Genomic DNA, 19,877 nt, shown 5'->3' with positions numbered 1-19,877 from the left:
TGATGATGCCATCTCTATTCCAAAGCCCATTTCCCGCCTCCTTAATCCACAGGACCAAAGAAACGGCTCGCCTCCTCCAATTCGGTGTCCCCGTTGCAAAAGTCCCACCCAACGATCACGCTCCTTTGGCTACAGCAGATGATGCGCCGAGCGTCATATTGCAGCTTGAACACCCGGGCTGGGTTGGCCGGGTCATGGACCTCGAACGGCGCAGGTGCTTGGGCAATGTGCGGATGATGCTGTGCTTGTCCTTGGGGTGGGAGCTGGGGCGGGGTGGTGGTATGGCCAGGGAGGGTCACACCCGGCATGGAGGCAGAGCTAGAACCAACGGCAGCGGGAGCGGGGGGTAAAGCAGCTGCGGCCGCGGCGGCGAGAGACGTAGCAACGGGAGATGCTGCCTGATGCATCGGCGCCCCATTGGGAGCGTGCGCGTTTGGCTGGAGGGCCGCTACAGCCGACAACTGGACGGGCGTCATTTGGGAACCTGTCTGTGCGGCTGTGGCTGCAGCTGCAGCTCCCTCAGTGGAAGACTGGCCCGCGACCGCGGAACTAGATGCGGCGGCTTCTTGGTTCCGTAGAGCCTCACGTCTTTGCCTTGCCTGCTCGAACTGTGCCCTGATCAAGGCGCTTGAGTACGTCTGCCTCAGCTGGCTCCGAACGACGGGGTTTTGGTGTCGGTCGATCGCGGCTTCCACATAGCTACGGTGGATGAGGATCGCGGGGTGCGCTGCAATGGCCTGCCCTAGCGCTTGTGAGCCATTTTGGACCGAGCTGTCGATGACTTGACGAAGCTGTTGAAACCCCGCCGACGAAAACTCGGTCTGGCCAAACTCCATCGCGAGTGCACCGATCGGGGGCAGCGTGGGCCCTGTCAAGGTACTGGGCGGCGCGCTGGCGGTTTGCGACCGAGACGCTCCGTTGGACGTGACCGTGGACGGCCCTGCGGCATCGGATGCCGCAGTCGAAGGCGCGGAGCCAGCTGCCCTCAATGCCCTCAGAGCTTCGCGACTGACGAGACTCTGGACGGCTGGATGTAGGGGGGCCAAACCCGTCCGGTCGTGTTGCAGGGCCGCAATGGCGGCTGTCTCCTGCTTGAAGTGATGCTGGTCCTTCCAAAGGCCTTCCTTATCTCTTCGCCAGATGATGATGCTTGCGTCATAGCTGCCACTGACGATTCGCCCGTACTTGCCACCGCCGCCGCCGGGCGGTAGCTTTGCACCGTAGGCACAGATATCCTCCGGCCGCCGAGATCCTGGGTTAGCATAGCGTCGGCCTGACCTAGGGCGATCCCGCTCCGCCAGCAGACCAGCCTGCAATGCCTTGAAATACGCCTGGTCCACCTTCTTCGCCTCGGCCAGATCGTCTTCGACGCTGTACGGTAGGTCTCCGAAACCCGCCTGGACCGTACGCACGAGGCTCGAATGTGAACGGAGGTTGGCAACTTCGAGCCCAGTTTGGCGGTCAAACACCTTGACTTCATTATCACTGCTGCCGCTCACGATGCGGCGACCATCATATTGCACACAAGCGATACCCTTACTATGCCCGACGATTGTCCGATTGCACACCTGGGTCGGCCAGTCCCAGACTTTGATGTGCCGGTCGCCGCTCGCGGATACCACCTCACGGTCGTGGATCTGGACCGCATTGACGGCGGCACTATGGCCTTCGAGACTTCCGATCATGGTCCACGCCGGGATCACGGGGAAATCGTCAGGCGCCATCGGGAGATTGTAGCCGTAATTCTTCAGATTCACCGGGACCGGGTCGACCTCCTGGTAGCCGAGGTCTCCATGGCGGAGCGGCTTGCGGTTGAAAATCTTGATGGTTTTGTCCTTGGAGCATGTTACCAAAATGCGTTTGTCGAACTTGACATTGAGGACTGATTCGCGGTGGGCATTCTTTAGTATTTGGATCGGCTTCCCTGTCGAAAACCTCCAGACGATCACGTCCGAGTCTGAGCTGCCGGAAACGATCAGATCCTCCTCGGGGTCAGAATCGAACTGTAGGCAGAGAACGGAACCCTTATGTTTGGCGAGAGTCCGAAGGCATCGCCGCGACTTCATGTTCCACACCTTGATCGTCCGGTCCCGACTCCCGCTGACGAGGTATTGCGAGTTGAACTGGAGACTGTAGACGCACTCTTCGTGGCCCTCCTCGGGATGGGAACGGTGTGGGAACTGGAAGTTCACAAACCGACCCCGCTCCCAGTTGGATTCGAGCCGCCGCCGCATCGTGTAGAGGTATTTCCAGTTGATCTTGTATCGTGTTGACGGTCCGTCCCAGGCCCACAGCCCCGATCTGGCCAGGCGTGGTGGCTCCATCACCGTCTGCAAGAAGGAGGGCCTGGCATGCGAGGGCTCCGACGACGTAGAAGGAAGCGCTCTCCCTTTGCCTTTGTCCACCGCCTTGCCCTTGGAATTGGATCTCGATAGCGCGCTTGGCATGTCGAGATCGCCCATACGCTGAGAGATACCAGTCTTCAAGGCCGGCCTCCTTGGACCTCCGAAGATACTGGTCTCGGCCGGCTCCATCTCTGCTGGTTCCTGCTTAACGGCGCTCCCTGCATCGATCATCACCGTGTCCGTATCGGCGTCGAGCCTCGGTGATAGGGAAATGGCGCGCTTCTTATGCGCGTGCCCGTCGTCTTGGGACTGCATCCGTCGCAGCACGCCGTGGGTGGACGAAGAGGAAGGCCCGTTCATTTCCCGTTCGGCTGCCAGAACCTCGTCCGGCACTGCTTTCCATCCTTCTAGGAAGAACAACTGCTCCCATAACTTCCTGTCTAGTGCGAGCACGTACCATGCCCGGCAGCATCGCGCGACGTTGATGAGTGAAAGGGGGTCGAGGAACTCGAGGATCTTGAGGCAGACCTCGGGAGGCAGGTATCGAACAAAATCGATGTAGAGGCGAGGGTGCAAGTTTTCGACAATTTGAGATATCACGGTCGTCGGGAGGTCGTTAAGGATGGCCATGGCCAGTTCTACTCGCGAGACGGTGAGAACCCACACTGGGGCAGGGGAGGATGAGGATAAAAAAGCATCGAGAGGATAACACTTACCGGTCTTGCGAGTAAGCGAGAGGCTAGAAATGTGCTGTAGCAACCATGGCGGGAACTCGTCGCGTGATCGAGCTGACCCCAGTGCCGAGACAGCGTCCTCGCGCGACTTGAACGGGAAGGAGGGCGCGGCGGAGAGGGCGGTCAGAGGATCTTCAGAGTAACCTTCGTCGGGCTGCGGATTGAAACCAGCCATCGCTTGTCGGGGGCCACAGATCTGTGCTCAGAACACCGTCGAGCCACGGCCTTGCGCGCATCCGTTGATAGGAAGAGGCGCGATGAATGAGCCGTAGAGAGAGAAACGAGGCGAAAATGCAGCGTCGGTGGGGGGCAACAGGGCAACAGGGCGTCTCTGTCGCTGGTCCTGTGTAACGATTCGCCGCTAGGATTGGTATTGTCGTGATGCAGCGCCGTGGCGCAGCCTTGTCCGTTAATTGTGCAACAGCAGGATATTGTCACTTGCTGCCCAACAATCTAATGGCGGTAGTTTCCGAGACAGAAAGATGCGTTCCTGCGGATAGATGATTTCAAATGTTTGTTGTTGTTGCATGCTTGCGCCCTGTGAGGCGGGACGGCGGCTGACAAACTCCCGCCGTTCATGTCTTGGAACTGCCAGTGAACTGGGTTGCCGGGCTGTGCCGGGGTAGGTTGGCGGGGCGAGGTGAGGTGGGTTCCAGGTTTTGCTCAAGCAAGCAAGCCAGCAGTCGATCGGCCACTTTCAAGATCTTACTCCCTACCTACCTACGTAACCATGATGCAGGTAGGCAGTACGAAGTAGGTAATTGGGATATCAAATCTTAAAACCACGTTTAAAATAACATGATAATTTCTTTCCAGGCCATATTCTAGAAACAAATGGCGCTTTGGTCATACACAATACACCAAACTCGGGAAACAAACTGGGCAATACTCCATCTTTTTTTATGCACGAGCAGAGTCACTTACACCCGACTGGGTTGTTGTCACCCTTCTTGCGCCCTTGTTTTTAAAATCATTAGTTGATGACATCGTTGCTGCATTTATTCTCAGTTCTACTTGATTTTGTCTCCTAAGAATGCTGATGTTGTATATACTCCCGAAGGAACAATGTTTTGGGGCGCTCTTTTACATCTGAAAAACACCTGGCAGCCGAGCGGTGATGCCATGGAAGTTGTTCCAATCACACACGCCGACCTGTGTGGGTTTCGCTTTCCGTGTTGTTAGCGATGCATGGTGACGGAGGCTTTGTGAGATCCACTGAGAGAAAGCAAAAGAGGAAAGACACCACGCTTGACGTCTACGGATTAGAGCTGTTGGGTTGTCACCTAGCATCCCCTTCTTCCTTATTTGCAAGGATAGCTCGGGCCGTCCCCTTTCCAAAGCAAGGCGCCAACACACAAACCAGGGACTGTCCCGCCAAATTTTGGGAGGAAGCCGATTCGATGTTCCAGATGTTCATTTGTTCTAGCGTGATCAGTGGCCTGGGCCACGTGCTGGCTTCAGGTAAAAGGGGGACATTTGCAAAAGATCGAGGGAAATTAGAGGCGGTCTCGAATCCAACCTCATGCCAGCCCATTGCAGCGGCCAAATGTCAACTTTTGTCAAGGGATCGGGTTGAGGTTGACAGTCCGCTCGCTCACGTGCTTGACGATTTGGTGACATGAAGATCTAGGCTTACTAAAAAGGTTTAGCACACGACGGCTCAAGTTCTGAAACAGGTAGGCCCGTCAGAATTATGCCTGAATGGAGGGGCAGCAAGGCGGCGCCGATCACCTCCTTCCTCCACTTCACCTCCTGAGCTGGTCGCTGTCATTAACGACGGCCGAAATCCCTCTTGAATGTTGGGATAGTGCTCGCATTTGTAGATTTATTAGCAAATATTCGTATTGGATTTCTTTCTAGTTTACATGCGGTTCGTAGGGTCTCGAATTAGGCAGTGGATGGTCAATTGTTAGGCTCTCTTCGAGTCCTTACCCAGACCTTAAGCTACCCGAAGGGGACAGCCCGAGGCGCCGACCGACTGCATCTGCAGTTTTTGAGTCTCGAACTCGGCAACTCGGATGCATTGTGTTTAGCCATGGGCTACTTCTAGCCTGTGAACTTGGCCATCCACCATGGAACTGTTCTCCCCGTCCAAGTCGGTAGCTCACATCAGCCAGCGAAGACGGGAGGAGGCCAAAAGTTGGCAGTCATGCAACGGTTAAAGTGCATGCCAGACACTCCAGGTCAGGCAGTTATGTAAACCCTCAGAATTACGAGAGAGCTTTGCAGCCATGATAGAATGTTCGATTTGTGCTGTTTATGTCATTGATGACCCGCTGGGTGGGTTATATCCCCGAGGTACCTCAGTTGGCCTGCCCGACCATCTCTCCGGCATCCATTTTATTAATGTCGGACTTGTCTATCAGTCGCAGGAACTGGACGCCGCCTCGACGGCGCATTGATCACGCTGGCTATTGCCCCCGCCGCACTCCGTGGCCCCCATTCTCCACCCCCCCTGTGAACCCACATCAGCGCCTCCCACACCGAATGGGCTGCCCGCACCTTTTGCATGCCAACCAACCAACTTGGGGACTGGTCACTTGCCGCGACCCTCCGTTTCAAACCACATCTCAGCACCGTGACCCGATTCCGAGTTCGCGGGAACATTCGGTACTCACGGCCGCTGCTCGTCCAAAAAATATCCAAAGAAAAAGGGAATCGTACAACGGCTACAAAGGAATAGCCAAAGGCAGCAACGACAGACAACAATACCGACAGACAGGCCGGGCGATAACGACCAACCACCCAGCGCAAGAGGAGGTCAAACGAGAGAGAGCGCAACACCACCAAGTGAATCTGGACACCGATCACTCGAGCGATAACTAGAGAACCCACGAGCCACGAAACTACGAATCGTGCAACACGATACGAGTCGCAGCAATTGCGACAACACGGCCAAACCTTACAGGGGTTCTTAAGACCGATAAAGCGGGCACCGACGAGCCCAACCATCGAAAAAGGCCTCCTGACTGCCTTCGAATTCGTCACCTTCGACTACTTCAGGAATCAATCGGCACCTCTCGTCGATTCATTTCTGTTGTTCTCGCCTACTGTGGTCGCATCTTCGAAACAGAGCCTCGATTGAAACCCAGCCCAGCTTTGTCCGTCACAGTCGGCTCGATCATCCTCTCCCGCCTCGTGCATTTCCGGCTGGGCTTGTGCGGACGGAGAGATAGTTATGGCCTATGCTTCTCTCCTTCGCACGAACACAGGCCCGGTCGCAACTATGGATGTTCTTGACCGGATGAATAGTATGGGCGTGCCAAACGCACCCCGCGCGAGCCAACTGTCTGGCTCAGCAACTTTTCCGACCACCAACTCCTCCTCCTCCGTGAACTCCCTATCCTCTGCACAGCCAAATGGCCAGGTCGTGGCAACCAGTAACATCATAAACCAGAGGGCCGACGCATCCCGATCACTCTATCAAATATGCGTTGCCCTAAAACAGAGGCTGGCCAAGGTGCCGGGCTTTGAAGCATACATGGATCAGCTCGAAATCATGGCTGCGGATCCGGATGAGGGGGGCCCTGTCGAATCGCTATGGAAGCTCCTGCGAACCGGATATCCGCTCCTGGCCATCTACAACGTTCTGCAACCAGAAACTCCGCTGCAAGTTCAGGCAGCGCCCGAGGCATCCCAGTCGAAGCGGTCAAAGATTGCCATTCTCCGCTTTGTCGAGGCTTGCAAATCCAAGCTCATGCTTCCCACAACTGATGTCTTTATCATCACCGATCTTGCAGGCAATGACACCACCGGGTTTGTGAAGGTGAGTTCCCCTGTGTGTTCTGTGCTTGTGGCCACCAGTAAGCTGACTTGACTTGCAGGTCACCACCGTGATCAACCATGTTCTGGATCTTGCCGAGCAGCGGGGCCTCCTTCTTCAAATCCAGCCTTATCCTGAAGACGATGCGATGGAAGCAGGCTCACAAATGAGTTACCGTGACTATGTCGTCCGCGAGTTGGTTGACACTGAGCGGAAGTACGTCCAGGATCTGGAACACCTCCATGATTTGAAGAAGACATTGGAGCAGAACGGCATCATCACTGGCGACAAAGTTCACGACATTTTCCTCAATATCAATGCCATTCTGGATTGCCAGCGGAAGTTCCTGATCAAGGTGGAAACAACGAACTCGGTGCCACAAGCGAGGCAGGAGTGGGGCGCCCTCTTCTTTGGGAACGAAGAGGTATTCAACCGGTGTTACCAGCCCTTTATCGCAAACCAGCGGAAGGCTGGGCAACTAGCCAGCCAGGTCTTTGACAAGATCCAGACCGCTGATCACCCTGTTGCTTGTGACTTCAACACCCTCGATGGCTTCCTCCTGAAGCCCATGCAGCGCCTTGTTAAATACCCGCTTCTTCTCAAGGTATGCAGCCCCCTCCCCAAATATGGGTCCATAATAGCCCCATCTGACACTCTCTAGGATCTCCTAAAGAAGAGCGAGGATGAAGCGACCAAGGCCGACCTCACAGCAGGGATCGCCGCTGCCGAGCGAGTACTTCAGAAGGCTAACGAGGCTGTGAACCGGGATCTTCTGAGCGAAGCAGTCGACGACTTAGTGAACCGTGTTGAAGACTGGAAAAAACACCGCGTGGATCATTTCGGTGACTTGCTCATGCACGGAGTCTACACTGTCGTTACTGGCAAAGGTGACCAGGAGAAAGACGTGAGTTTTCCCCTCCCCTGTGACCCGCATTTTACTCGCTGCTTGCTGACCCCTTTCTCCCAAGTATGAGATCTACCTTTTCCAATGCATCCTGTTGTGCTGTAAGGAGGTCGTGCCGGGCAAAACCAAGGATAAAAAGGACAAGACAAAATCAACAGGACCCAAGGTGCGCAACAAAAACGCAAAGTTGCAGCTCAAAGGGCGCATCTTCATGACAAATGTCACAGAAGTTGTTGCCATGTCCAAGACTGGTAAGCATACCTCGTCCTTGACCCTCGATCGCTCAAGAAACACTAACCGTATAGGTTCCTATACCGTCCAAATCTGGTGGAAGGGGGATCCCGGCGTGGAGAATTTCATGATCAAGTTCCAAAATGAGGACACAATGAAGAAATGGGCCGCGGGTCTCGATAAACAGCGACAAGAGAACGCCCCTCAGTTCGACCAGAAAGCCATCGTGGAAGAGGGTTTTGCCTGGATCAAGAACATGCCCGGCGGCTTGAAGAACCCCTATGTTCGGGATCTTGACGAGGATGAGGATGAAGAGGACGAGCCCAACGGAAGCATAATGGGGACAACACCCACCTCTTCCCAAGCCAGCACCCTCGTGGCCATGCCAGGCACAATCCAGCGCAACAGCTCGAGCAACAGCCTGCACCGTCAACGCTCGCTTACTGGCGATAGTACCCATCCCATGGCAAATATCGGTCGGGCGGCACCTCCACGGTTCCCGATGCCTCTACCCGCGCAATCAAATCTTAGCCTTCAAACCCAGGGCCAAGCGTCGCCGTTATACCGCCCGGCTGAGACATCTTACTTCTCACCTACCGCAGAGTCCCCAGCTAGCCGTGCTAGCACCATCAGTGGCGTCTTCAACGGCTCAGGGTACCCTTTCCCCAAAACCAGCACACCCCAACCTTGGAATCCGGAGGATAGCAACCGGTACACTGCTCCGGCAATGCCCCGAGCACCTTCCCGAGACGGCCCATCTCCCGCCAACGGCCTTGGCATGAATGGGCGCAACCCTCGAGGACCTTCAATGCCCGTAATGCCTCGCGACTCGGGGCAGTCAAGCCAGCTGCACTCGCGTATCCGCAGCCACAGCACCCCAGATATCAATGGCCAGAGCCAACGTACTACACAACCGGTACCCGCCGTCCCCGGTATCCCAGCTCACCTCCACCAGCACCACCCCCCACACCCTACCCACGCACGCCATGACTCGAACATCCCGCGCAGTAACGCCGGCAGCCCGGCAAATGACCTTCCCATACGGACCAACACCAGTTCTCCAGGGACCCAACGAATAAGGACGCCGTATGGGGGTACCATGGCGCAATTCCCTACTCAACCCGTGTACCCGCGACAAGGAACACCTGGGAGTGGGAACAACCTGCCTCCACCTGGTCCTCCACCCCCTGGTATGGCTCCGCTCGCCCCCATGGATCCATCACGATCAATCACCCCGGGCCTCGCAACTGCACCGTTCGGCTCGGCCAACGATATGGTTCCGCCGACTCCTGACATCATGCCGAACCAGCTCAAAGTGAAGGTGAACTGCGATTTGAACGGCAACGGGGTCTCAGTCACGCTGGTTGCCCAATTTAACATCACCTACCAAAGCCTAATCGATCGTATCGACGTCAAACTCGCTCGGGTTTCTAACAGCAGCATCGCTAGAGGCGATTTGAAGCTGCGATACCAGGACGAGGACGGCGATTTTGTAACCATCGAGGGCGACGACGACATACAGATTGCCATTTCTGAATGGCGTGAGGGCCAGAGCAACATGCCGGGAGGCTTGGGGGAGATTGAACTTTTTTGCGTCAGCGAGTCGAGCTCAGCCTGAATAGGGGTGAAGAGGAGCCCCTCCTTTTTTTTATTTTTTTTTTTATGTTGCGATGGAACTGGGTGTTTTGTTCATTTGCTCACTGTTGTAGATTTGGGGAGATACCTACACGGGGTGCGTATCTGTTCTGGAGGGTATTACTGGCTTTGGCTTTGTGGTCGTCTTAGTAGCCCTTGTTTTCTTTCAATCGAGCTGCCATGTCATATTGCCCAGGTTAAACGGCCCGAATAATACTTGCTTTATACACTCTAGTATGACCAAAACGGCCTCCTCCCAATGTAACGCCTCTTCCTCCCACTCCCTTGCCCGACCATTGTTATACAAGCAACTTGGGTATTTCCCTGGGCACCGAATTGCAATGTCATCATCCGTCCATGCACCGACCCCGTAGCCTCCTCTCGCCCTTCGAAGACGTCCTAGGCCCAACCGCCTGGCCATTTGGAAGGACGGAGTGGGAACCATCCCGTCAAACACATCCCGTCGTCGAACTTCGTCGTGCACGGAGGGAGATATGCTAGGTAGGTCTTCGTCCCGGGGGGGACGACCGTGCCGTTCCCGGAGCAGAAATATCAACCGATCCCTTATTTGTTCTTCTTCCCCTGGGCGATCAGCCGTTTCGAAAAGCGGGCAAGATGGTAGTTGATTGTGTTGGAGCCCTTCTTGGGCGGCGGCGGCGCATCCATGCATGCGCGCAGCGCCTGCTCCACCGTCGTGCACCCCCTCCCGTGGTAGCCGGCCGAGGCCCAGCAGGCTGTTTTGGGTGAAGATGTGTTAGTGGTTGATTGTGGTTGTGGTGAGAGAGGCGGTTGGGTTGGGTGGTGGGAAGGGGAGGGAGGGAGGTGGAGGGGCCCGCATACCCAGGACGGAAGACATCACGGTCACGCAGGGGTTCGACTCGGAGCGGTTGGGGTTGCGCACACGCAGCACGCGGAGCGGCGGAAGCCGGATCGGGTTCTTGGTGGACATTATGTCGCGGTCTCGGTCGCTCTCTTGTGGCCGGGCAGTGTTGCTATGGCATCGCGGGTGGCCGTCGCTCGAGTCGAGATTCGTTCGAGAGTCGGCATTGAAAATGGGTGGAGCTCGAAAGATTTATGGTCACGTGTTAGTGGGCTTGGCAAGCGTCGGCTTCCAGGGGTGGACCGGCACTTGGCAGAGCATGCGAGAGAAAGACATTGGCTGAGAATGATTGGCTGCAGTTTGGAGATGTAAACAATTGACTCCCTGTCGCATGGCTTGAGGGGACCCTCTCTGAACCAAGACACGATTCCCGCGACGGGATTTATTTGGTGCAGACGCGTCGCATAACTTTTTGCACCCCCCACTCACTCCTCCGATGGTCTGTATTGACATGAGTGACTGGTGATGTTTTCTCTTATTTACTATTGCCACTGATACCCAACGTTTAGTTTTTTTTTATTTTGCCAATTCGTCATCATGATAAACCCTCTCAACATTGGCGCCGAGGCCACACGCGACAGCGGCATGCTGTCTCAGGAGTACGTCGCGGTCACGGCCCAATATTTCGTGGTTGGAATGTGAGCTAATTAGAACTCTGGCAGCCCGATTACCGCTGATTGTTTCCTGCCGCCACGGACATCCTGCCCGAAGGCATGGCAACGCGTTGCTGTTGTCCCTGCCCCCGGCCTTCGTCGACAGCTCAGAATCTGGAAACGAGTCGGTGGGCAAGTCGCAGAACCCGGCCAGGGGCCATACGATCGCGCAATGTCAGAGCTCGAACGGCAAGGCGAGGGTCCACGGAAGCGAGCGCGACGCGCGCGTCACATGCAGGCTTGGAGCGACGCCAAGTGGGATTCAAGGGTGGAGGAAGGACATGACGGGAAGCAAGCTCTTGTCGAAGCACGAGGTATGGCTATTGGCACCGCAATTTGTGCGACGCGGTCTAATAAAGTGACGCCAGCTATGGTATCTACCGCCGAGCAGGAAGCGGTGACCCCACCGAACAGTAACAACGCCAAACCCTCAACATTTTCCGAAGAGCGCTTGAAATGGGTGCCGAGGAAGCGGCATAACTCGCGCTGGCCGATCGAACCGAAGAAGGAATCTACACGAATGGTGGCCGACCTACAACCGTTGATCGAATTCGAGGTGCCCGCGTCGCCCGCCCCGAGCGAGGCCAAATTAAGGATGGACGAGAACCAGATGGGGAGGCGCTCTACTCGCCGGCTCAGCAGGCGCATCTCTCTCATTCCAGGAGAGGGTTCACCTCGGAAACTCCCCATGATCACCTTGTCACCCGCCGAGATCTCAACGCCGATGATTTCCCCAATCAAGAGACCACCTGTCTCACTCTCGCCAACAAAGGTCGCCGACTCACCGCACCGCTCATTCAGAGTTAGCGCCACGCCTATGAAGGTTGTTTTGGACACGCCTAAAATCAACCCACCGGAGAAGTCTCCAGCAAAGCCTGTCGGGTCACCAGCCACACCCGAGAATGGGGCATCTGCCTCGGTTGCCGAGATGGCGGACCCCCCAGCTTCGGAAGCTTCACCTGCCAGCCCCCTTCCGTTGATGTTCGACCAACCGATTCCGGACGTCCGAGATGAGCCTCAGTATGAAGCCTGCAGGCGACGCTCGCTCCAGTCCGCACGTAGAAGTGATCGCGGCTCGAGTGGTGCGTCGCGGCTGCTAGCTCTTAAGAGCGGGCGCACTAGTCCCAATCGTAGGCACAGCTTTACGTCGCTTGAAGAACTACCGGCAGATGTCGGCGGAAGTTCCAAAGGCAGGCGAAACACCATGGACGCTTTCTGCGTGGACCCAGAGGAGATCCGCGGTGCCACGAGTGGCGAGGAGGTGGTTGAGATCGATATGAAGACCAGCCTCGATATCTTCGGTCAGCCGAGCAAGACTACTGATTCTGCCCCCCGACGCGACGGTATCAGTGAGCAGGAGACAACCGAGGAGACGCGGCCTCTCGAGTTGGAAGCCCGCTCAACGCCGCCAGCCGATGTTGTGCCAATGGAGGCTGTTCCGGCACATGGTGATGATAGCGTTGCCACCCAAGGACCCGTTTTCGGTTCGTCGTCTGATAATGCTTTTGGTGTGACAGAGGGAACAGGGGTCGAGGCGGAACCGGAACATACAACCCCCCGTCAGGCAGCAACCAGCCCGACGGCCACCAAGGTCGACATGGGGCACGACTCAACTGTGGAATTTACCCCTCACACCTCAACGGAAGCATGGGATTTCGGAGAGGAAAGCGATTCCGATGTCATGTTTATCCCTCAGGACCCCGAAGGTCTCTCAACCATCTTCGAAGAGTCGACTTATCTCGAGGATGAATCTCCAGCAAACGAGGTCGAGCACACTGCTCAACCGCCAACGACTGATTCCAGCACTCCGTCATGCCTTGCTGAGGAGCAGCCGTCTGACGACGAGCTAATCAAAGAGCAGCTTGCCAACAGCGAGCCTTCGGTCTCCGAAGAGGGGGTGAATGAGGCGTCCACAAGTGGAGAAGCGACCCCCCCACGCTCTACGTCGGCAGAAGGAAGCACAACGATAGATGTCGCGTCAGAAGATGCGGTCGAAGCTTCAGTGGATGAGCGGCCCGCAGCCGGGTCGGTGCCTGAGCCGCACGTCTCCGCCAGCCACGTCGCCGACACCGCAGCTTGCATGGCCTCTCCTGATTCGCCGCTCCTCGAAGACGAAGCTACCTCAACAGAAACCTCGCACGAGGTTCAGGAGACCAAGAAGATCGAACTCGAACCCCCATCAAGCGGCGCAGAGTGCGACGCGCCAAAGCGGGATTCAGACATGGCCCAAGCCCCGAGTTCCCCCTCTCGCGCGGAAGGCTCCACGGCTCTGATGCCGGGGACCCCGAATGCTACCACGGCAGCAAGCTCCATGGAACAGATTTCAACACCGGAGAACAATGCGGCCACAGCTGCCACCCAAGAGGAGAGCTCTGGGTTCACTCCCATCAACGGCCGCCAGCCATCGCCTACGAATGCCCCGCCCTCGCGTCTCCGGGACGAGGATGAGCTGGAGGCTGACCAAGAATCGGATGAGCTCGACGCCGATGAAGTATTGGAGGAGGAACTCGTGGTAGAGGACGGTGATGAGGCCGCTATGGCCATGGACCTGGACGAGGACATGACGGTCGAAGCACCCAGACCAGAATACGACACGCTACAGCTGCATTCCAGGCATGACGACTCGGAGACGGAGATGCTGCGGAACTTTGTGACACGGGTGACAGCAGATAAGAACGCCAAGGCGGCAGCAGCAGCGGCCGCGCTCGTGCAGAAGATCGCCCGTCGTTCTAGCTCCATCGGATCTACCACCTCCACCGGTTCCCCGATGACCAAACCAGCACCAGAGTCTCCCGCCAGCAGGACGCCGTTGGGTGTGAAGAGCCCCAACAGCCCGAGCCTATCCAAAAAGCGCAAAGCCGAATCTTTTGACGGCGATGACTTGGCGAAGGATGGCCCAGCAGAGGGCCCATCCGACCAGCCCAGCGAACCGCGCCGCCTCAAGCGGCGACGCACGCGCGCCGTCGACCCCATCCTCTCAAAATCCTCTTCCGAAACCACTACCACAACCCCCTCCCCAGAACCTGGCCCCACCACCACCACCAACAGCGGCAGCGGCAGCGAACACGACGCCGGCGGCGGCGGCCCACGCCGCTCCACGCGCGCCCGCAGCACGCGGGTCGCGCTGCGCCCTTCGGCGCCCTCGGCCAACTCGATCGCCTTCTCCATGATCCCCGTGCGCCTGCCCGGGATGGGCGCCATGGACGAGGCGGCCATGGACGCGCACCTGGCGTCGATGGCGCGGCAGCGCAGCGAGGAAAAGGGCCTGGCCGCCGCCACCCGCGCCAATACCCGCAAGAACAAGGGCGCCGCCCTGCCCCCGCCCGCGGTGCTCGCGCGCCAGGCGGAGGACCCCGCTGGTTGGCGGATGAGGGAGTTGAAGGGGGTTTGGGAGGCCAAGGAGAGGAGGGCCGGGAGGGGTGGTGAGGGTGAGGGTGAGGGGGGGGTAGAGGAGGTGCGTGGGGATGGGAATGAGAAGGGGAAGGGGAGGCAAGTGGTGGTGCGGCGAAGGCGGTCAGGTGGGCGGAGGAGCTGGTTAGGTTCCAGACGGAGGAGCCGAGCGTGTTTCGCGGCATGGCTAGGGAGTTGCTCGCGGACGTCATGGATGATGACGGGGTGGATGAGATTGCCGAGGCCGAACCGCCGATGCCGGCCGAGCCTGTCGTTGAGAAGACGGCGCGTGTGGCGGCTCGGAAAGGCGGCAACGCGGCTGCGGCCCCTGCCCCTGCCCCTGCGGCCGCTCCTGCTCCTGCTCCCGCGGCGCCCGTGTCCACCAGGCGCACGAGGTCGTCTAGGCTGCCGCCTCCAACGCCGGTCAAGAAGATGCGTGGTTCGGAAAAGACGGGCGGGGAGAAGGCGGCTGCCGCTGAAAAGCCCGCTGTCGAGAAGCCTGCTGTGGAGAAACCCGCCGTCGAGAAACCCACCGCTGCCCCGAGCCTGCGAACCAGGGCGCGGTCCTTGCCCAAGCGCACAGCTGCAACTGCGGCTCCTGCCCAGCCGGCGGTTGAGCCGACACCTGCTGCTGCGGCCACGAAATCGGGGGTGACCACGCGGCGGACGAGGGTCACGAAGTTGGGGATGAGCGGGAATGGGACACCGGCGCCGAAACGGAGGGGCAAGGCGGCGGCGGTTTAGTTGCGTTTTGGCAAGGGTGTGGGAATGGGAGGCTTTTTTGTTTTTAAAGGCGGGAGCAAGTTGGCTTAGAATGCATGGCTGGATTTGAGAGTAGTGCTTGGGGAATAGCGAATACCCCTGTTAGAGTTTTGTAAGGGAGATTTGGGGATGGAAATTACGGTTTATTAGTCACGTACATATTTGTCTACTGTGTATGCATTGTCTTGCGCGCCTCAGGGGTGGTTGCTTTCACTGAGTCACTGTTCGGTGTTCTGGCTTCTCGCCAGGTTTGTGATTGCGAAATCGCAAGACAACCACTCTGTTGACTCCCTTATATGATAAGCCATGGTATCAACCGTGTTACTCTGTACGACGCCCTCCCCTTCAAGGAACCTAAAGGAGCATGAATTCCATGTTCAAGCCATCCCGACACCCAAACCCTTCCTGACAGACTGGCGTAGGTACATGCGGTACAGTACCTCAATCTAAGCCCAGAGCCTGCCCAATCCTCTCGGACCATCCCTCCGCGTCGCTCCCCACTTCCGCCTCAGTCGACGACCCCGAGTCAACAATCCGGTCCGGCCGAAGCACAAGGTAGCACGGCACCTGGTCCCACTCCAGCGACTGGGAGACGAGCGCCCTCCGCCGCAGCTCCGCATCCACCAGGATCAGCCGCGGCCGGCCCAGAATCGCCAGCATCCCCTGCTCGCCAATATCATGCAGACACAACGGGGGGACCCCCCCCCTTCAGCTTCGCACACTCGCTCATGAACCAATCCGCATTCATGGGGATCTCATCGCCCCCCCACGGCACGCCCCCCCGAAAAGCATGCTTCCTGCTATCCAGCGGCCAGACAATGCACACGTTGCTGCCCTTGGGCCCCTCGTGGCCGCAGACGGCGAGGGCAAGCCCGCGGGCGTCGGCGGCGGCGGCGCGGAACCGCGGCCGGGCCACCGCCGCCACCGCCGCGGGCACCGTGTCCAGGCGCCGCCACGTGTTGGTGTCGAGGTCACGCGCCAGCCACGACAGCGTGTGCGGGCCGTGGTCCAGCTTGTGGATGATGGCGTACCGGCCCCGCGCGAAGGTGTCGCCGAGGTGCGTGGGGTGCAGCTTGCCCAGCCCGTACCAGTCGAGGCGCTCGGTCAGGTCGGACTCGGGGTCGCTGAGGTAGGCGGTAGGGGACAGGGCGGTGGGGATGGTGTAGTCTTGGTCCGTTGGGTTGGAGGCCATTGTTGCGGGGGCTGTTGTTGTTCTTGTTGTGGCTCTTGTTGTTGCGCTTGTGTTTGTGGTAGTCTGCATGTGACAGTCTTGACTTGGGAGGTGTGATGACCCGTAGTAAAGGGGTTAGTGATTATCGAGTGGTACTTCTTTGATGCTATACTTACTGGTCGATGGCGAGTAACAGCACAGGTTGTGTGGGCAGGAAACAATGGTGAGAGGGCATAGGGCAGTTGGCTGAAATACAGGCACCAGAATAAACAGTTTATCATAAATCTGTGAAGTGTTTCTAACCGTATTAACGCGTCTACTTCACGCGTTCCTTATTGTTCTCTGCCAGACTAGAGGTAACGCGTTTTTGCAAACCACCCCTTTATTCGTCTTAAGTTGTTGCGTGACAAGCTGGAAGGAACGGGGAAGCCCAGGCAAAATGAGTTTCCCCCTTCTATTAAGCACTTACTAATAAATTTGGGCCGGTCATGGTTATCGATGGTCGTTGTCAAGCCGCCATGGGTACGAAATTGCAGCGATGCCGGCTGAACAACCTCAAGGTGGTTGGGTCCGTCGAATGGCCAAGGATGCTGAACGGCAAGAGGCATCGGTCAGACCTTCCAAAGCAGAAGGAAAGGGGTTGTTAGAAGAGTATACCTCGGCATCGTGCCGCCGGCTGGCGATATCATCCTACTCAGATGGAAAGGGATGCGTTGTGGACTGGAAGACGCCCGTTGCGACCAGTATACTACAACGAGCACCGTCAAGCGTCATGCGAGCAATCCTCTTCCTCGGAAGAAAGAGTGAGGTCAATATCCCACCGACAATCCAGGGCCACACAGAGAAAGCTGAGCTGGCTGACTATGTTGAGGAATCGGAGTGCCACAGCGAGTCTGGGTTGCAGCAGAACTCATGATAGTAAGTGGCGGATGGAATAGTATACCGGCCACCACCGCAGCCCATTACACCTCAACTGACAAACTGGCAATGAATATTAGGGGGAACTCGGCGGCGTCGACCGGGTCGCCAACTGCGGTAGTTGGGAACCCAGTGACGGATGATGTGTTTAGGGAGGGGCCCCAAGTGTCGCAGCGCCGGTACCCCATAATTAGCTACCCCTACGGGGATTTTATCCCGGCTTCCCTATGGGAATGCCGTACCCAGGTCCGTTTCCGCCTGGCAAAGCAGCACCTCCCGGAGCTGTTGGTGGCTTGCCCGGGATCTTCCCAGAAGTTTACCTCAACACGCACCAACCAGCGCACATGTTCCCCGGGTTCCCGCCTGGGACAGCAGCAGCAGCATCAACGGCAGTACCGAAGGCACCACCCCCCGCCACAAAGTTGATCATAGCATATTGGCGAGCGTATCGATCAAATTATTGACTAGCGTAATGTTGCCATGAACGATGGCCTAGATATATATATATATATTATCTTTTTCCTTTCTCTACTACCCAGATAGAGCTGTGAAGAATTGAGATGCAACCCTTTAAATGGGGAGGAGGTCGTGATGTCGGTGGGCCCCAAGATTTGCAAGCATAAAGAATTCTAAATATATCCTTTATCGGGCCTTGAAGTTATTATTGTTAAGAGAGACATTTTGGTTGACTTTACTCATGTACTTGGCTGTCTTGACCTGCTGCGGGCAGGCGTCAGGGGGAAGTAAACAAAGATGGAATCCCACCAGATCTCAATGGCAGCATCAAACCCCCTCTCATGTTTTGCCGTCCACAATTCGAATTGAGCAAGTAGAAGCACTCAAATATTGCAATCTCTTAGCTGCCCATCACCACTTTTCAACGGTCACGGACGCCATTCATGCTGGGGATGGGAGAGGTCGTTGCCCCTGGACCCACTTGTGGATTCGAGAAAAAAAAGAGAAAAAAAACCTCATGGACCGGGACCAGGATCCACCCACAAAACTTGCCGTCCCGACCACAAACCCCAACAACAACAGACCCAGCGCCCGGCTAGCTCAATCGGTAGAGCGTGAGACTCTTACTTCCCCATCAAGGGCCAGAAAGACGATCTCAAGGTTGTGGGTTCGACCCCCACGTCGGGCTCAATTCCCGTCATCGGCGCTCCGGTCTTCACTTATCTTTTTCCATTTTGGTTCTCGGGGCATGAAGAAGGGCGAGGTTGTGTTTTTGCCGCGTGCCGCATTAGGGTACCTGCTTAGGAGAGCTGTCCTACCCTTAACTCCCGGACAAACTAATCGGCGGCTGCTCATCACATCAGACGTTGACGGCCTACTTTACCAGGACAGACTCGGGGCTCACTTTTGCGGTAATCTAAATCGTGGGTATGGCTGAGGCTTGTTGCCAATGCTAGAATTTGATACTGCTAACATGTTCGTGGTATCGTAATAGTAAATATGCTGTGAAAAGCTGTAGAAAGAACACGTCGAAGCCAAGTTCAAATCCTCCCGCCCAACCCCCTCTCGACATCCCTCTCGGGTGTATCCGGCGACGGTAACTCGACCTCTGCAGCCACATGCACATGGCGGCCCTCCTTCCACCCCCTAACACCGCTCTCCCGCCCTCCGGACGTGCCCATATTCGGATCCGGCGACGGCAGCTCCGCCGCGCCCAGCCGACTCGTTGTCCCCCTCCAACCCCTCCTCCCACTACTCGCATCCATCTCCTTCGGACTCGGCGGCGGCGGTTCCATGCCCCCAAACCCAAACGGCGAGCGCGCCCACTGCGCAATCGCCGTCGCCACACTACTCGCTGACACCGGGCCCCCATCACCACCACCACCACCACCACCACCACCATTTATCGGCATCGGAATCGGCGGCGGCCACGCATGCGCACCACCCCCTCCCCTACCCATCCCCACCACCTCCCCCTCCCCCTGGTGGAGTGACGCCCGCTTCGAGCGGGAAAAGGTCCGCGGGGAGGAAAATGGGGGGGTTATCGGCAATTGTGCGACCGCGTCGACCTTGGATTTTGCCATACACACCCCGGTTGTGCGCGTTTGTCTAACCTCAACTGAGCAGTATGCCGGCCCACTGCCACGTCGTCGCTGCTGCTGTTCTGGTGGTCTACACCCTCATGAGGAACGCCTTTGCTCTCTGGGAGCTTTTCCCCTTTAGGAGGAATCCGCCGGGATCATGGCTGAACTTCGCGCGATGCCTTCTGAGAAAATGGTTCAGTACGATTCCGATCTTAGAGATGAAGTTCGGGTCTCAGCATGGTCAGACTCTTGAGCCCATGCCGAGGATGACGACCAAATTTCTGGACTCCAGATGAGAATAAGCTGGGGGATCGAGTTGAAACAGCATGGCCACGTGAACTGTGACGCAACAGACTAGATGGAGAACATCCGGCATTGACAACGAGAGATATGAAACCGACAAGCAGGCGGCCGACGCGCACAGGTCTCGATCTAACACTTGGCATTGGCGA

General features: G+C 57.2%; 6 protein-coding genes and 1 non-coding gene across 7 annotated transcripts; 4 read left to right on the top strand and 3 right to left on the bottom strand.

Annotated features, from left to right (window-relative positions):
• Positions 1-41: 41 nt before the first annotated feature.
• On the bottom strand, positions 42-3,254 carry CHGG_10145 (uncharacterized protein; the record flags this gene model as incomplete). The annotated part of the gene is made up of 3 exons (XM_001228071.1): positions 42-2,781; positions 2,854-3,010; positions 3,062-3,254. The coding sequence occupies 3 exons, from the start codon at positions 3,252-3,254 to the stop codon at positions 42-44; spliced, it is 3,090 nt and encodes a 1,029-aa protein (XP_001228072.1).
• A 3,051-nt stretch (positions 3,255-6,305) lies between these two features.
• Positions 6,306-9,595, top strand: CHGG_10144 (uncharacterized protein; the record flags this gene model as incomplete). The annotated part of the gene is made up of 5 exons (XM_001228070.1): positions 6,306-6,845; positions 6,904-7,446; positions 7,504-7,746; positions 7,811-7,997; positions 8,052-9,595. 5 exons carry the CDS (start codon positions 6,306-6,308, stop codon positions 9,593-9,595), a joined length of 3,057 nt encoding a protein of 1,018 aa, XP_001228071.1.
• Positions 9,596-10,176: 581 nt separating this feature from the next.
• On the bottom strand, positions 10,177-10,561 carry CHGG_10143 (mitochondrial 37S ribosomal protein YmS-T; the record flags this gene model as incomplete). The annotated part of the gene is made up of 2 exons (XM_001228069.1): positions 10,177-10,346; positions 10,453-10,561. 2 exons carry the CDS (start codon positions 10,559-10,561, stop codon positions 10,177-10,179), a joined length of 279 nt encoding a protein of 92 aa, XP_001228070.1.
• Positions 10,562-11,029: 468 nt separating this feature from the next.
• Positions 11,030-15,279, top strand: CHGG_10142 (uncharacterized protein; the record flags this gene model as incomplete). Its single annotated transcript, XM_001228068.1, has 5 exons — positions 11,030-11,130; positions 11,204-11,459; positions 11,537-12,629; positions 12,714-14,599; positions 14,692-15,279. The coding sequence occupies 5 exons, from the start codon at positions 11,030-11,032 to the stop codon at positions 15,277-15,279; spliced, it is 3,924 nt and encodes a 1,307-aa protein (XP_001228069.1).
• A 694-nt stretch (positions 15,280-15,973) lies between these two features.
• Positions 15,974-16,489, bottom strand: CHGG_10141 (uncharacterized protein; the record flags this gene model as incomplete). The annotated part of the gene is made up of 1 exon (XM_001228067.1): positions 15,974-16,489. One exon carries the CDS (start codon positions 16,487-16,489, stop codon positions 15,974-15,976), a length of 516 nt encoding a protein of 171 aa, XP_001228068.1.
• A 497-nt stretch (positions 16,490-16,986) lies between these two features.
• Positions 16,987-17,812, top strand: CHGG_10140 (uncharacterized protein; the record flags this gene model as incomplete). Its single annotated transcript, XM_001228066.1, has 3 exons — positions 16,987-17,078; positions 17,340-17,386; positions 17,508-17,812. 3 exons carry the CDS (start codon positions 16,987-16,989, stop codon positions 17,810-17,812), a joined length of 444 nt encoding a protein of 147 aa, XP_001228067.1.
• Positions 17,813-18,431: 619 nt separating this feature from the next.
• On the top strand, positions 18,432-18,530 carry CHGG_11241. The gene has a single exon. It is a non-coding gene; the product is annotated as a tRNA-Lys (tRNA).
• Positions 18,531-19,877: the final 1,347 nt, after the last annotated feature.

This window comes from Chaetomium globosum, genomic scaffold (assembly GCF_000143365.1).
Source record: "Chaetomium globosum CBS 148.51 scaffold_7 genomic scaffold, whole genome shotgun sequence".
In the NCBI taxonomy this organism is placed as follows: Eukaryota; Fungi; Ascomycota; class Sordariomycetes; order Sordariales; family Chaetomiaceae; genus Chaetomium; species Chaetomium globosum.
Note: the sequence above shows the minus strand (reverse complement) of the source record. Positions and strands in the feature narration are given on the sequence as shown.